We start from the raw sequence: 15,157 nt of genomic DNA, 5'->3' as shown, positions 1-15,157 counted from the left end.
CAAGCCCTCTCTCTGTTGGGGGCACTCCGGGATTTTCGCCAGCCCTCCAGGAGCACCGGCTCTGCGCGCGCTCAGGTAAGGAGACCAGTGCGCACGGATGCCGTCGCGGCGGCTCCTCGCCGCCAGGGGGCGCCGGGCAGCGCCGCTCCTCTCGGCGCGCGGCCGCTCTCCCGGCATGCCTCGCTCCAGCCGACGTCGACCCGGAAGATGTCGCCGTCGGCCGGCCGCAGCTCTGACAGAGCCGGAGTCGCGGGGGCCACCCAAGCCAGCGGTGGCTGCGGGCCGAGGCCGGTGGAGGGGAGCCCGGTTAGTCCCTTCCAGGGCAGGGCTCAGTCTGGGCGCGCGGCCCCGGCGGCGTGTGATCCGTCCCCGGCCGGCCGCTGCCCTGGGCGTCTGTAAGTGTTCACGGGGCACGAGGGCCCCGCACCGTCCTCCTGGGGGAGGCTCTCCGCCTGGGGCCTTGGGAAGGCCGCATTTTTCCTCGAAAGCAACATCTCCGCAGAAAGGGGCGTGTTCGAGGGCTCTGTTGGCGGTAGCGAGGGGGAGAAGCAGAGCCGCTGCTGTCGCTTTGCAGTGCCTGTAGGACTTCGCGGGCCCGGAGCCCCGGACGGTTCCCCGAAGAGCGCCCCAGCTTCCTCGTATCCGGGATACAGTTCTTGCCCCCTTTCCTAATTCTGAAATAAAACAGAAAGAGACTGTCATTGGGGGAAGCCACCTGGTCCGTTCGGCCATGAAGGCAGAGTCAGCGCTCCCGTTCCCAGAGACCCCAGCTGGGCCCAGCTCTAACCTCAGTAATCTGTTGAGTGGCCGGAAGCTGATGGCTGTGGGGGCGTTGCTCGGCTGGCTCCTGGTCATACACCTTCTGGTCAATGTGTGGCTTCTCTGCCTTCTGTGTGCATTGCTCGTGGTGCTGGGAGGATGGTTGGGCCCCAGCGCCATTGTGGGGGCTTCAGGTCGACTGCACCTGGAACGCTTTATCCCTATGACCACCTGTCCTCCGTGCCCTGAGGCAGAAAGACAGCTGGAACAGGAGATCAATTGCACCATCCAGATGATTATTCGGGATTTTGTGGTATCCTGGTATCGTTCAGTGAGCCAGGAGCCAGCCTTTGAGGAAGAGATGGAGGCGGCCATGAAAGGGTTGGTCCAGGAACTTCGAAGAAGGATGGGCCTGGTAAACAGTCATGCTCTTGCCCAGAGGATTCTCACTCTCTGTGGTTGTCACCTGCAGAGCTACCTTCACGCAAAGGAGGCCACTGCAGGGAAGCAGAGTGATCCAGTTGAGCCCTCCCAGTTCTGGGAGGCTTACTGCCTGACTAGCGCCCCTCATCCTGCTGTGCACAGCCCCAGTGCTGAGGTCATCTATACTCGTGGCATTGTGAATGTGTTGCTTCAAGGGCTAGTGCCCAAGCCCCACTTGGAGACTCGGACTGGACGCCACGTGGTGGTTGAACTCATTACTTGCAATGTAATCTTGCCATTGATCAGCAAACTCTCAGATCCTGACTGGATCCATCTTATACTTGTGGGTATCTTTTCCAGGGCCAGAAATGATCCAGCACAAGTGTATAAACCACTCTGCCCAGCTAGTGCCCTGGAACAGCCCTCAGTGCCCACTTCTCTGCCACTGATTGTTGAGGTAGAGAGTCTGCCAGAAAGAAGAGCCCCTTCTCCAGTACCAGCCTCGGTGTTCCTAAACTTCAGTGAGCCAGAGGGGCCTTTAGGCCCCTCTCCAGAGGTAGAAGAAGGCCATGGAGCTGTAGCGGGAAATTCGGGTGGGATGCCTGAAGAAAAAAGAGTAGGAAGCAACTCATCTCATTTCCTACAGCCAGATATTCGAGGCCCTCTTTTCTTATGTGAAGACTCAGAGCTGGAGTCTCCACTCTCTGAACTGGGCAAAGAAACTATCATGTTCATGACCCCAGGCAACTTTCTCTCTCACAGGATTCAGGATGCCCTCTGTGCCCTAGAGGGTTCCCAGGCTCTGGAGCCTAAGGACGGTGAGGGATCCGAAGGCACTGAAGGAGCAGAGGCTGAGGAAGGTCCAGGGACAGAAACAGAGACAGGACTGCTGGTCTCCATGCTGAACTCCTGCCCAGAGATCCAGATTGACACAGCAGACAAGGAGGTAGATCAAGGAGATGTCACCTCTCTTACAGCTTTGCTGGAGGCACCAGAAAAAACTTACCACCAACGACCCTCATGCTTAGAGAAGGATCTTGCCAATGGCGTGAGCTCCCTCGATCCTAGTCTGCCTCCAGTTCTGCTTTCGTCCTCTCCACCCGGTCCTCTCAGCTCAGCCACCTTCAGCTTTGAGCCCCTGAGCAGTCCAGATGGCCCAGTTGTCATCCAGAATCTTCGTATCACTGGGACCATTACTGCCCGAGAGCACAGTGGCACTGGATTCCACCCATACACGCTCTACACTGTGAAGGTAACAGGATTAGAGCAGTAGAAACCCACCCTGGGATGGGAATGGGCTTGGAAAGCAGAGTCAATGAAAGTAATGTTCTCTGGGGAGAGACATTTGCTGTGTTTAATTCAAGTATCTATATGTGAATGGTTTGAAACTAATATGTAAGGCAGAGTAGGCTGTTATCCCAAATGCACACAAACAATCCTAGAATCTCAGAGTTATTATAATACTGAGGGTCATAGTTTTTAGTGGTTCCCAAACTTGGCTGCACCTCAAAATCACTTTAGCTGCTTTTTAAACATACAAATTCTGACCGATGGATTCTGAAGGAGAATTTCTAAGGATGGGTCCCAGGATTCTGTATTTTTTAAAAATAGAACACTCCAGGTAATGGGGAGGCAGTCTGTCCTAAGGCCATTTTGGGGAAACTGCTAATGTATTCTAACCAGTCCTCTTCATATCTACCAAGTGGTTTCCAAGTCTGCGCTTAAACACCTCCAGGAATACTACTTGTTCCCTTCTGGAGGTAAGTAACCTGCCTTCCTAAAACCAAGTACACAAGATGTTAGTGTTTTTAAAAAGAAAGTAAGAAATTAGTGGGGAAGAAGTTTAGAAAGAGAGTTCTAGGGAAGACCCTATCCATTGGATTTTACTTGCCTTCTCCTTGAATTTCTCTCATTCTGAGTCAAAAAAACTACCACCAGGCATAAGCCTGAGTCCAGCACTCTTCCACATGAAATCTTAATCCATATAAGTAGGAGCAGGCTTTCCCTGATCTACTGAACACAGCTGCAGCATGACCTAGCATTTTCAAAAGTTACTTTATGACATTTTCAAGTGAGACAGGATGGAAATAATTAGAAACACACACACTCTCTCTGTCTCTCTCTCTTTATAAAATAGGCAAGTTTAGAAGTACAGATGTCTGGTCATATAGCTAAGGCTAGCCTCAAAGAAGTGGTATAACATTAACATTTTGCCTGCCTTTTTGCTCCCCTAATTCTGGTGTCCCTATGACATATATCTTTCTCATATGTAAGTGTTGGCTTCTGGTTATTTCATCTTCTATTTATGACATACTCCAACACTGATATTAAGCAAGTTTTTTCCTCATTAGCAGAAAAATTAAGTTGACGGATAGAATTTTCAAATTCATAGTCTTTCTCCATTATTCTTTTTTTGTTGTTGCTAAATTTCAACACCTCCTACTGTTTACTCTGAGTAAGCATTAGGGAAAGGTAAAGTGAAAAATGAACAATGAAATTAGCCAATTGTTTGTAGTTTGAGATTGGGTTTAGATTTTTATATGGACGTATAACTATGATTTAAATTGTATATTATTATACTTTGTGATAGTAAAACAGTTGTCAGTTTATATGATGGAAGTAAACATCAGTATTGGATGTTGTCCCTCAAGGAGTGGGGTATTCCACAGAAAGCATTGTAACTCCCAGGTGCTCCAGGTTTGAGAGTCCTGCACTGAATTCCACCTATCTCTCTTACCTCGGTCTTTCCTTCTCAGTTTGATCTGAGGGACTACTTTGCTCACATCACCTCATGATGAATATCTCTCCCTCTCTGGTTCTAGAAAATTTTTAAACAGCAACCTCAAGTCCTGCCAACACGGAGGTAGTTTTTTCCATCATTTGCACAAAGCCTAATACTTCAGCCAAACAATAACAATAACCTACTCTTGATAAGAACAAGCACATATCTAGCTCTTCCAGAGTATTGCATTGTAGCTTAACTGCTCTGTGAAAAAGTCTTCCTCTCTACCAAGGTGCAGCTTCCATGCTGTTCAGGGTGTTCACTCTTTGGGAAAGATGAAATACAAATCATCTTTTCCCACATAGTAACCCTGCAAGCATATGAAGGCAGCCGACTTTGACCCCTTCCACCATCTCCAATCTTGACATGATTTCTAATAATACAAGTGATATATACTTATTTAGGAAAAAGTTTTTAGTTTTGCTGTAGGAATAACAATTAGGAAGATTAATCTGCCCAAAGCAAAACAAAAACACATGTCCCTTTAATTTATTCCAGGCAAACAAATAATTTTTGTTCATCTGCTGTTTGGGATTATTTGTTTTTCCCGCAACTAATCTAGGTAATCACTGATTGAGTGTAATGGCAAAATGGTTTTCTCCTTACATTACCCAGCCCTGTAGCTTAGGAGTAATAGAGGCAGTATGGTTTTCTCCTTACATTACCCAGCCCTGTAGCTTAGGAGTAATAGAGGCAGTATAGTTTTTATAGGTGTTATGCCTTCTGTTTTTTACTCGGTCTTTGGGATTTGAAAAATAGTTATGTAGCAATTTTTATAAGTAAAGAAAGTGTCTGGGGGTGGAGGCTTTCCAGTGGAAATAGTAGTGGGGAGCAGTGAAACTCTTTTCTGACTTTCTGGACCATATATATTAGGAAAGGCACATCATTACATAATTCAGCCACCCTTGGAGTTTGAGTTATTCGTTACAACTCAGTAGCAATCAGATATAGGAAGTTTGCAACAGAATAGTAATATCTCTCTGCCTTTATCCCTACCTACTCTACTCTTATTGAAGAAGTAGTCATTAAAACCAGAACAGAAGACTGACTAAACCTGGCTAATTCAGTTGATAAATTTGTTCATTCAACAGTATGAGACAGCCCTTAACAGTGAGAACAGCAGCGGCCTGCAGCAGTTGGCCTACCACACTGTGAACCGCCGCTACCGGGAGTTCTTGAATCTGCAGACCCGTCTGGAGGAGAAGCCAGATCTACGAAAGTTCATCAAAAGTCAGGAGTTTCCCCAACCACGACTGCCTGTTTGCTTGCTTTTCATTTCTAGCCACCCTGATCGGAGAGCTTGGTGGCCTGTGGATTATGGGGAGGGGTGGAGGAGGAGAATGCAGCATTGAGGTTCTCTGCTCCCCAAGTTTGCTTCAGGAGTTTTGGGTTTTAGTGCTGGACAGCACTGATCACATTCTCTCTGAGGTAGTTCTTCGCTGCTAAATTTTTTTGTTCTGGAGCCCCATCTAGTTTAAGCCTGTAAAAGAAGTGTTCACATTTCCACCTATGCCCATAAAGTATTGTGAGGAGTTCAATTAGCAATAGCTAATACTGAGACAAGCTTGAAAATATGTGCCAGGTCCTCTTCTAAGCACTTTACCCATGATAGCTTGTTTAGTCCTTATAATAGCTTATGTGTTAGGTACTATCATTATTCTCATTTTATAGAATAGGAACAAAGTCTCAGAAAGATTATACAACTTGCCTAGGGTTATCGTAGTAGGGATTGGAGCCAAAATTTAAACTTGGGCCATGGGACTTCAGAGCCTTCGCTTGTAACCACCTTAGTATATGGCCTGTTAATATTAATAATGAGAGTAGGTTGTATGTATTATATCCTTGGGATATATTTGGAACTTCTGAAATTTAAAAAAAAAAAAAAAAAAAAGAAGTCCCAGGGAAATATATTCAGTAGTTCTGTTCTCTTTATATGTTTGATGTCTTATGTAGAATAGCTCTGTGAATTTTAAATGAATGAACTTTTTTTTTTTTTGGAAGATGTGAAGGGTCCTAAAAAACTCTTCCCAGACCTTCCATTTGGAAACATGGATAGTGACAGAGTAGAAGCACGTAAGAGCCTCCTGGAATCATTCTTAAAGGTCAGCATCCTTCTATTTGGGCCTTGCTCTCATTTTAACCCCCAGACATTTATGCCAAGGTGGAAGGATCTGGGGACTGGAATTTCTCTTTAAAATTCTTCCTATGTTTTACTTTTGCAGCAACTCTGTGCCATTCCTGAAATCGCTAACAGTGAGGAGGTGCAGGAGTTTCTTGCTCTGAACACAGATGCTCGTATTGCCTTTGTCAAGAAACCGTTCATGGTCTCTAGAATAGACAAGGTATGAGCGGGGCCACTATGCTCAGCTTTATTTTCTATCTGTAAATGTAGAGTATTCATCAGAATGGAGGCAGTGCTTGAAGCTTGAAAAATAAGGGGAGGGGTACAGGAAGGCAGCACGGAGGAGTCAATAAAACATGGACTGGAATTTTCAAGACCTGTTGCCAAATATTGGTTGGATCATCAGTTTGAATCACAATGATTGGTTGTTGGGAAATAGTACCCCTGACACTGTAAGTACATAAGTGTACACATTTCTCCTGGGGGTATCATGATATCGTTATTCTAGTAGAGACATGTAAGTGTAGATCTGTACCTCCATTAATAGCTGGCAAGAGGCGGGGAGCTTTCTGAAAAGTGAAGGCAGTTTCCAGTGTTGGTCGCTCAGGAAAGAAATCCCTAAAACAGGACACTAAGCTAGATTTAGATTGGTGTAGTTATTCTCTGCTGGAGAACAGTGTGGAGAGAATTGTGTCTTCTGCAAGAGGGTGTCTCACCACCTTTGGGGATAGTAAAAGAAGGACATTTGTGTAACACAGCAGCGCCTGCAAACAAGCAGTGATTACCAACTGGGTCTCCAGGGCAGAAGTCTGAGGTTTATGTTTATCAAAAGATGGCATGTGTTTTACAAGGTTGGGAAACGCTGAATCGTTGGCAGAAGAGGGGACTGCCTCTTCTCATCTAGGCTTGGGGGGACAAACTAAAATGGAATTTCAGGTGTTAGATATTAGGAGACATCCACAGTTATGTGGGAAAAGCTGCAAACTAGAAAGGAATCAACTAGGTAAAATCCCAAGAGTTCCCTGCAGATGTGTTCATTCATTAACTCTTTCGACATCTACTTGTCGGATGCGTCTTTTGAGCCAGGCACTATACTGGTTGATGATACAACAGTGGACAGTACAAATGAGGATCCTCCCACAGACGACAGTTCCGTGAGCCTAGAGAGCAAGTTGCATTTTCAAAGTTAATCTACGTCATCTACGTTCACGCCATCCTCTGTGCTCTGTCCCTGGTTCATTCTGCCCTAGTCTCTACTACAGGCTTACTGACCACTTCAGCCTTGCCTCAGCTGTGCCAGCTGGCTCCTTGTGCAGGATTACCATAGGAGGGAGCGAAGGAAGGCATGGTGCTGCTCTGAGCCAGCAGTGCTAAGCAGCAGGAGGCACCCAAGGAAAGTAAATAATTCAATTCCAGATACCTTAATTTTGACCTGAGTGGTTTTTGTTATTCTTTCTGCACCTAAAAAAGAGAAATTGTTTGAATTTACTGGAAAACCCAATTCTTTGCTCTGTATGAATTACTCTAAGCATCTTTATATTATAAATGCCCCTAGACTATTTATTTTTGATCATCATTTTCAGTCTTCCTTTTCTCCTTATACTTCTATCTGTAATACTTCTACTTATTCACATCTTGGTGAAGGTGTTATCATTTTGGAAACTAGACATCCCTTTTTCATATAAAAAGAAAAAAATTGACAAATACTTCACCAGCCTTCAGAACTCCCAGGTTGTTGTTATTCCGCTGTTTGTTTTGGCTTCTTTTCCCGTGGCATTGTTTGTCTTACTCTGTGAGGAAGAAGATTTTTGTGACCATAGAGAAAAGGGAGGTTAGTTATCACTAAGTCATTAGCTGGTGTTGGACTTTCTTGATGGATGAGGCTCTGCTACATAGCTTGGCTCTCTACTCGTGAGATGACTGCTTGTTTGGCAGCTTCTGTCTGGAGATGTTACTGACCTGCACCTCTGACCCCTGCAGATGGTGGTGAGTGCTATTGTGGATACCTTGAAGACTGCATTTCCTCGCTCTGAACCCCAGAGCCCCACAGAGGAGTTGAGTGAGGCCGAGACCGAAAGCAAACCCCAGACAGAAGGCAAGAAGGCTAGCAAGTGAGAAACCCTTCAGCCTCCCAGGGACCCTCCCCCAATTCTCAAGTTGTTCACTAATTTTTACCACCTCCATTTTCAAGCCCTAGAAGAGAGAAGGTGGGTCATACATACTAGTTTTTAGGCAAAGCCAGACCAGGCTCCTCAGTGTTCCACCCAGAGGAGCCCAAGATGCTGTAGCGGCAATACTGCTGAATGTTTGCTCCTGCCATGGGAACCCAGGGCCCATCTGACCAGGAATTTTGACTAGAAGGAAAACCAAAATATGAATATTCTCTTTTCTCATTTTCTGGAAAATTGAGATGTTTCTTTCCTGCTAAGAATTAAGGCTTATTACTGATCTCTGTTTGCCATCATTTCTGGAAATCTTGGCTCAGAAGTTGCTTATACTAGCAACGAATAGGAAAGGGCTACAGTGGAAATCTGCAGGGTCTATTTTAATAACTGGATGACTGCTGCTACTCTCTCCTGCGCTAGGGTCCCAGTAGCTCCCTGGCAGCTCTCAAAGCCAACATGTGGAAGACAAGGGCACTACACTTAACCCTTACTGGAAATGTCATCTGTATCTGGACGCTTATGAAAAAGCATTGTAGATGTAGTTCAGTGTACAAGTTGCAGTATCAAGAACTGCCAGAATATACATTGTTTGGGGGATTTCAGGGCCACGTCTTTTCTTGTAGCTCCTAGGGGTAGGTATGGGTGTTCTTTTGATGCATTACCTATTCTTGCCAGCCCTTTGTATGGGGAGAAAGGCCATGAATTACATTCTATTTCTGCTCTTTGTTTCTGTACCAGGTCCAGACTGAGGTTCTCATCCAGTAAAATTGCTCCAGCACTGAGTGTGACTGAAGCACATGACAGGATTCTCTATTGTCTCCAAGAAGGAAATGTGGTAAGAACCAAAGCCCAGAGAATTAAGATCCGGGATGTTGGACCTATGGTTATTAGAGGTGGGGGAGGGGGAGGAAAGATAGGGAGTAATTGGGTAAGAGACACAGAAAGTAATTATGATTTGTAATGATGAGCATGCTAATAATATTGATTTGATCGTTACATACTATATACAAATACTAGTAGTCAACTCTGTACCCCTAAATATGTATAAATGAAATAATAATAATAAAAAAAAGAATATGTTCTCTTAAAAAAAAAAAATCTGGGATGTTGATAGGTGTCCTGCTAAAGGACTTAACTAACATTTAGATCTCTATTTTTATGCTAAAAATATTTTCTCTTGAGTGGTTTGGAGTTCCTACCAGTTCTGGGTTGGCAGATTGGCTTCTCAAGAGTATTGGGTTTGAGATAATGGATGACAGGATGAGAAAGCAAGCCAGTTCCTGGAAGAGAACAGATGACTCAAAAATGTGTGCAGAAGTGATAATCCCAGGCAGGCTTGTTTTACTTGAAACACAGGTAAAAAATAAAAACTTGCGTAAGTAATCACAGAGTCAGTGGGTTCTACAAGTGTATCCGTGCTACTTTTGGCAGAGTAGAGTTGGGAGAGGTAGAGTACCGCATTTGCTCCCCTGCTTTCTGCTTTCTTTATGTGATATGCCACTGGCTATTTCTTCAGGAATCAGAGATTCTATCCATGTCTGGGATGGAATCCTTTATTGACAAACAGACAAAGTTACTGGAAATGCAGCCAGCAGAAGCCCCAGAAAAAGCTACTGAACAAATCCCCAGAGAAAATGTGGACAGTTGCTTGTCAGATGCAGCCATGCCAGCCCAAGATCTAAGTAACAGTGATCCAGGTAAGTGGCAATGTCTCTGCTCCCACAGAGAAAGGAGCCAGGGTGAAGTCCACTTGGGACTTGGGATAGTTGCAGATTTAATTGCTGTTCTGTTCTGCTGAGCAAGCCACGTGCTGAGCTTCAGTTGGAGCTTGTGTACAGAGTGTGAGGTACAAAGATGAGTGGGACACAGTCCCCACAGCTGAGTTGAGCAACAGAACAGGGCACGAACGCAGGGAGTTCTAATCCAGCAGACCCGTGTTTATAATATCAGTATCTTATTGAAGTTATTTTTGGCATGCTTTTGTATATTAGACTGCTGCCTTTTGCTAGAAACTTTCTTCCCTAGGGTGTGACACCACTTTCCTGATTCTCTTTCTGCCTCTCTTGTGGTCCCTTCTCAGTCCACTGTGTTGGCTTCCTTGTCCATCTTCCACAGGTTGATTTTGGCTCCCTGTTTTTACTCTGCACCCTCTCCCTGGGTGATTTCCAGGGATTGTTGGCTTCAACTCTAACACCTGTGCTGATGATGCCTAAACACTGGATATTGTATATCTCCACTTGGATACACCATAGGGCAACTGAAATACAACATATTCAAAATGGAATTTATCTTTATTCCCAGATATATTCCCTCTGTTTTATTTTCTGCCATGGCAGATGATAGTCCCTAGTTACCCAAGGTAGGGCAGGGAAGGAGAGGAGGTGAAGGCTTCACTCCTTCCTTATAAGCATTTGAGGTGGGTGAGTTTGCTTTCCAGGAGAAGAAAGGCAGATGTATTCTACAGAGGAAATATTTGGAGCCCCATATATTGATTAGTATGTTTGCTGAACTAGAACTTAAAGGAAGAAAGTTTATCAATTTCACCATGAAAAAGGCCTCTGCTAAGAATAAAAAATCACAAAATCTTGGGTTCAGAAGGGAAAAAAGCCAATTTTATCGTTGTCTCTCAGGTGCCCTTGAACAAATAATTTGACCTTTGTTCTATGGACCTCAATTTAAGTATGTGAAAAATGGGGTTCACGACCCCATCCCTTCAACATGTGTCTCGCTGGTTAAGTAAATGAAGTGGTATGACAGCAAAAGCATCAGAAAACTAGATTGTGAATAAGATGAGATTAGTGAAACAATACCATTCTGGCCAAAATCAACCCTATACATTTTGAACATCATGTCTCTCAAGTGATAGTTTATACTGCAGCCCTTCTAGCCCTGAGAGACTGGAAATGTTCATATGATGGAAAATTTTCATTTTCTTCAAGAGGACTTGATGGTACCTTGGTTGCTTTATTTTTTAATTGCTATGACTAATTGTTACCACATGGTGGCAGCTCCAGGCAAATGCTGAACCTGAGAAAATAGAATTGAGGAAAATGACTAAGGCTCAGGGTGATGCTGTTTCCCAAGGAACGGAATATCCCATCTTTGAACATATGACTAGAAAGCAAACATCACATCAGCTTCCATGCCCTCTTGAAATACACTACAGAAAAAAACAAATATGTATTGGATGGGGTTAAGAAGGAAGTACGATTCAGTTCTAGCAGATTCATCCAAATCTGAAATCATTCATATTCTAAAGAACTATTAAAGGAAGAGAGCTTGGGCAAGCTAGATCAAAGAATGCACATTGGTCATAGACTTACAAAGTTATTGTTTATAATTAATTATAATATTAACCAGCAGTAGCATCAGATATCTCAGATTCCTTTTGGAACATTATGTATTCCTGGGGAAGTCTCTTAGGAAGCAAATCAGAAGTGACATGGGACTCCCAGAATAGCTTTAAAGAATAGATTCTTCCTTCCATAAAATACATGTATTCTGCAAATTTCAGCTTGGCATGGATATAAGCTCATTTGTGGTCCTTTTAGTCTTTGAAACAGGAAAGAAATCAGTAGTTGTCATGACATTTTACCAGCGGTATGGTGCTCTTCCTACAACCACATGTTATCTCAAAATCAAACTGAAGCCTGAATCTCAGCTCAACAGCTCTGTGTGATAGAGGTGCTTTCAAAGCAATGTTTGGGGGCTGGCTGGTTATCTCGATTGGTTAGAGTGCAGTGTTATAACACCAAGATCAAGGGTTCAGATCGCCTTACTGGCCAGCCACCCAACAACAAAAAGAAAGGACAAGGCAAATTCAAAGCAAGGTTTTGCAGGAGGAGGAAGCCCAAATCTTTCCCTAGATCTGCCCACAACATTTCCATGATGCTTTGTGGGGGTGGGTAGAATGCAAGGGTGGGAGAGACTAGGCCTTGCCACTTCTAGTGAGACTCTAGTTGTGAGTTTTACCTGGAATAGAATGTATTCAGCATCCTGGGGAAATATGGAAGAAACAGAAGCTAGATAGGCAAAATAATTACAGTTGTCCCCTAGTATACATGGGGATTGGTTCCAAAATACATTCCTCCTCCCCCCTGCCCCTGTGGATATTAAAAGCTGTGCATACTCAACTTCCTGATATAAAATGGCATAGTATTTGCATATAACCTACACACATCCTCCCATATACTTTGTCACCTCTACATTACTTATAATACCAAATACAATGCCTACACATCACTTCATTTGCATGGATTCAACATAGTACTCAGCATGTGGCAAATTCAAAATTTGCTTTTTGAAACTTTGTGGAATTTTTTTTTCCCCAGATATTTTTGATCCACAGTTGGTTGAATTCACAGATGTGAAACCCATGAATACAGAGGGCTGACTATATATGCAAAATATTTTTAAAAGATAAAAACATTTACTAGGCAGTATTTCAGAAACAGAAAAGATGTGTAAAGAAATACAAAGCCTATCACTGAGCTTTTTAGATATGAAATAAACATATCTTGATTTGAGTCCAAAGGGATTATAAAAGTACAAGATGATTTATATGAAGGTAGAGAAGACCAGGTGCCACTCAGTGCATTGAAAGATGTTCCTCAGTATGGGTCTCTTCTGAGTCACTTTTGATGCCATTTCATTCCCCAGGGACGGAGACAGAGTTAGCTGACACAGCCCTGGATCTGCTTCTCTTGCTGCTAACAGAACAGTGGAAATGGCTGTGTACCAAAAACATGCAGAAATTTCTTCGTGTTATCTTCGGGACCCTAGTTCAGAGGTAAGACTGCTGAGTTCTCCTTCACATTAGAGAATCAACTTGCACAGAAGTTGAATATGATCTGAATTTGGCACTAGAAAGAAAAAGTGTAGAGTCCAAAGAAACTGTGGCCACAAGAGAAGATTGATTCTCTATTATAGGGATATAGGGATGATGACTGCCTAGAGAGAATCAGAAAATTTATTAATTGCCTTGTTGTCTAAATGTGTCTGGTTCTATAAGACTTCTAATGCACTGAGTTACAGACACTGCCTATGATCTTAAAATCTTCCTCTTCTGGGATCAATTCTCCTCCCGCTTATATCCCACAGCCCTATACTATACCTTTCACCTTGTTATGGTGGACATTTCTCTTAATTGATAGTGTAAAGTCAGTGTGATGATAAACAATGGAAAAGAAAAGGAGAAAACAAATCAGTGCTCTTGAAATAAACATAATTTTCTCTGAGAGGGACATAAATATTCACCACTGAAGAAGTACGTACTGACACAGGATGGTAAATAATAGAGGAAAACTTGTATGTGCAAAGAGGCTTTTATAATCCAGATTTTGTGATCACAGCGCCACCTGATCACCTGAAAGATTTGTACATAGGTAGAGTTTTTAGCTGCTGACTTTCTAACCGTGGAACTGACGCAAGCTTTGCTAACCTGAAGAAGACCAGAAACACTGTCTCTGAGCCAAACAGACATGTAGTGCTTAAGCTTTGGCCACTCTTATTTTGATTTCTCTCTTATGAGACATCCTGGCACATCCCAGCACATCCCAAAGAAGCCAAATACTGACTCCTTCTGCTAGCGCATGGCTCATGCTAAGAGGTCACTCAAAAATACCTTCTTTTAAAAAATAAATTACTTATCTATTCTACACTAAGTAGAAAGTCTATTAACAACAAGCAATTAAATCTTCCTTCCCATACTCAAAGTTACACAGGATCAGGGAGGTTAATAAACTTGAATCATTCAGATCCCTGTATCGGCCAGCTGCTAGGAAAAAAACAAACAAACAAAAAAATACTGCTTGAATCATAAAGAGACTAAGTGAAAGAAGAGAGTGCAGATTTATATTTGCTAAGTGCTTATCTATGCCATCATCTGGCCTCTGTTTACATACATTTTATTATAGCAACCAAGTAGGATAGGTAGCCTCATTTTACAGAATAAGAAAACAGAGCTTAGCAAGGTCAGCTAGCATGCCAGAGGTCATAGCTAGTGACACACCTGGAGTTTTAAGCTGGACTTGTGTGACTCCAAAGACAATGCATTTTTTTCTATAAATTGTAGCCTTAATACTGGTCTCCAAGTGAAATCAACATATAAAATGCTGACTGGTTTCTATGCCATTAGGCTTTCCCCCTTGGCTCTACCCATATTTGGCTCTGCCAATAGAGTGCTTTTTCTGAAAAGTAAATCTGAACATATATTCTGCACTTAGAATCCTTCAGTGGTACCCTATTACCTACAGAAGTAGGTCATTTCCAATATGTGTCCCAAAGTTCTAGAATTCCTCAGAAGTGCTTCTGAAGCCAACTTAGATGCTAATGGAAAAACTGAGTGGGCCATGATCCAACCAAAGCAGTTCCATTTTGACCAGTTTAATAAACTGAGGATCTAGGTAAGGCTTTGTTTGAAAAAGGGCTTCACTGTGTTTAAAATATATATTTATTTCTTTATTGAATATTTCACCCCCTTCCTTACTTGGCATTATCTGGCCCTAGCCTTATTTCCCATTCTCCCACATGCAAACTATCCATCATTGCCTGAATATTTTGTGATCTCTTTTCCTCCAGGCCTTTGTTCATCCTCTTGTATTTGCCTGAATGGCCTTTCTCTACTCACTCTTCTCCTACTCCTTCTCTATGTCCCTAACTTTCCCTCTTGTCTCCTTGGCCTACTGCTAAACATTTCTCAAATATTCAGCATTAAATGTCATGACATGTTTATTCTGTGAAACCTTTTATAGCATCCTCTCCCACTTTTCCTCAGAATTAAGGAGCCTCTTTCCTACTGTTCAAGGTTTTGATAATAATATTTATCAAAGTGTATTATATAAATGATCTACTTTCCCTAAATTAGTGGTTCTCAACTGGAGGGCACTTTTGCCCTCCGGGGGACAT

The 15,157-nt window shown here is 43.2% G+C and overlaps 1 protein-coding gene across 4 annotated transcripts in view; it reads left to right on the top strand.

The window, feature by feature from the left end:
- The first annotated feature begins 203 nt into the window (after nucleotides 1–203).
- Nucleotides 204–15,157, top strand: part of SNX19 (sorting nexin 19) — an 84,314-nt gene continuing 69,360 nt past the window's right edge. For all 4 annotated transcript variants that reach the window (XM_063093773.1, XM_063093775.1, XM_063093776.1 and 1 more), the window contains exons 1-8: nucleotides 204–2,434; nucleotides 5,056–5,194; nucleotides 5,966–6,066; nucleotides 6,187–6,306; nucleotides 8,067–8,197; nucleotides 8,990–9,086; nucleotides 9,768–9,948; nucleotides 12,911–13,040. In XM_063093773.1, the coding sequence (XP_062949843.1) occupies nucleotides 731–2,434; nucleotides 5,056–5,194; nucleotides 5,966–6,066; nucleotides 6,187–6,306; nucleotides 8,067–8,197; nucleotides 8,990–9,086; nucleotides 9,768–9,948; nucleotides 12,911–13,040 (2,603 nt within the window). In that variant the 5' untranslated portion in view covers nucleotides 204–730. The remainder of the gene's footprint in view (nucleotides 2,435–5,055; nucleotides 5,195–5,965; nucleotides 6,067–6,186; nucleotides 6,307–8,066; nucleotides 8,198–8,989; nucleotides 9,087–9,767; nucleotides 9,949–12,910; nucleotides 13,041–15,157) is intronic.

Source organism: Cynocephalus volans, chromosome 4 (genome assembly GCF_027409185.1).
Source record: "Cynocephalus volans isolate mCynVol1 chromosome 4, mCynVol1.pri, whole genome shotgun sequence".
In the NCBI taxonomy this organism is placed as follows: domain Eukaryota; kingdom Metazoa; phylum Chordata; class Mammalia; order Dermoptera; family Cynocephalidae; genus Cynocephalus; species Cynocephalus volans.
This window is presented reverse-complemented; position numbering and strand designations above follow the sequence as displayed.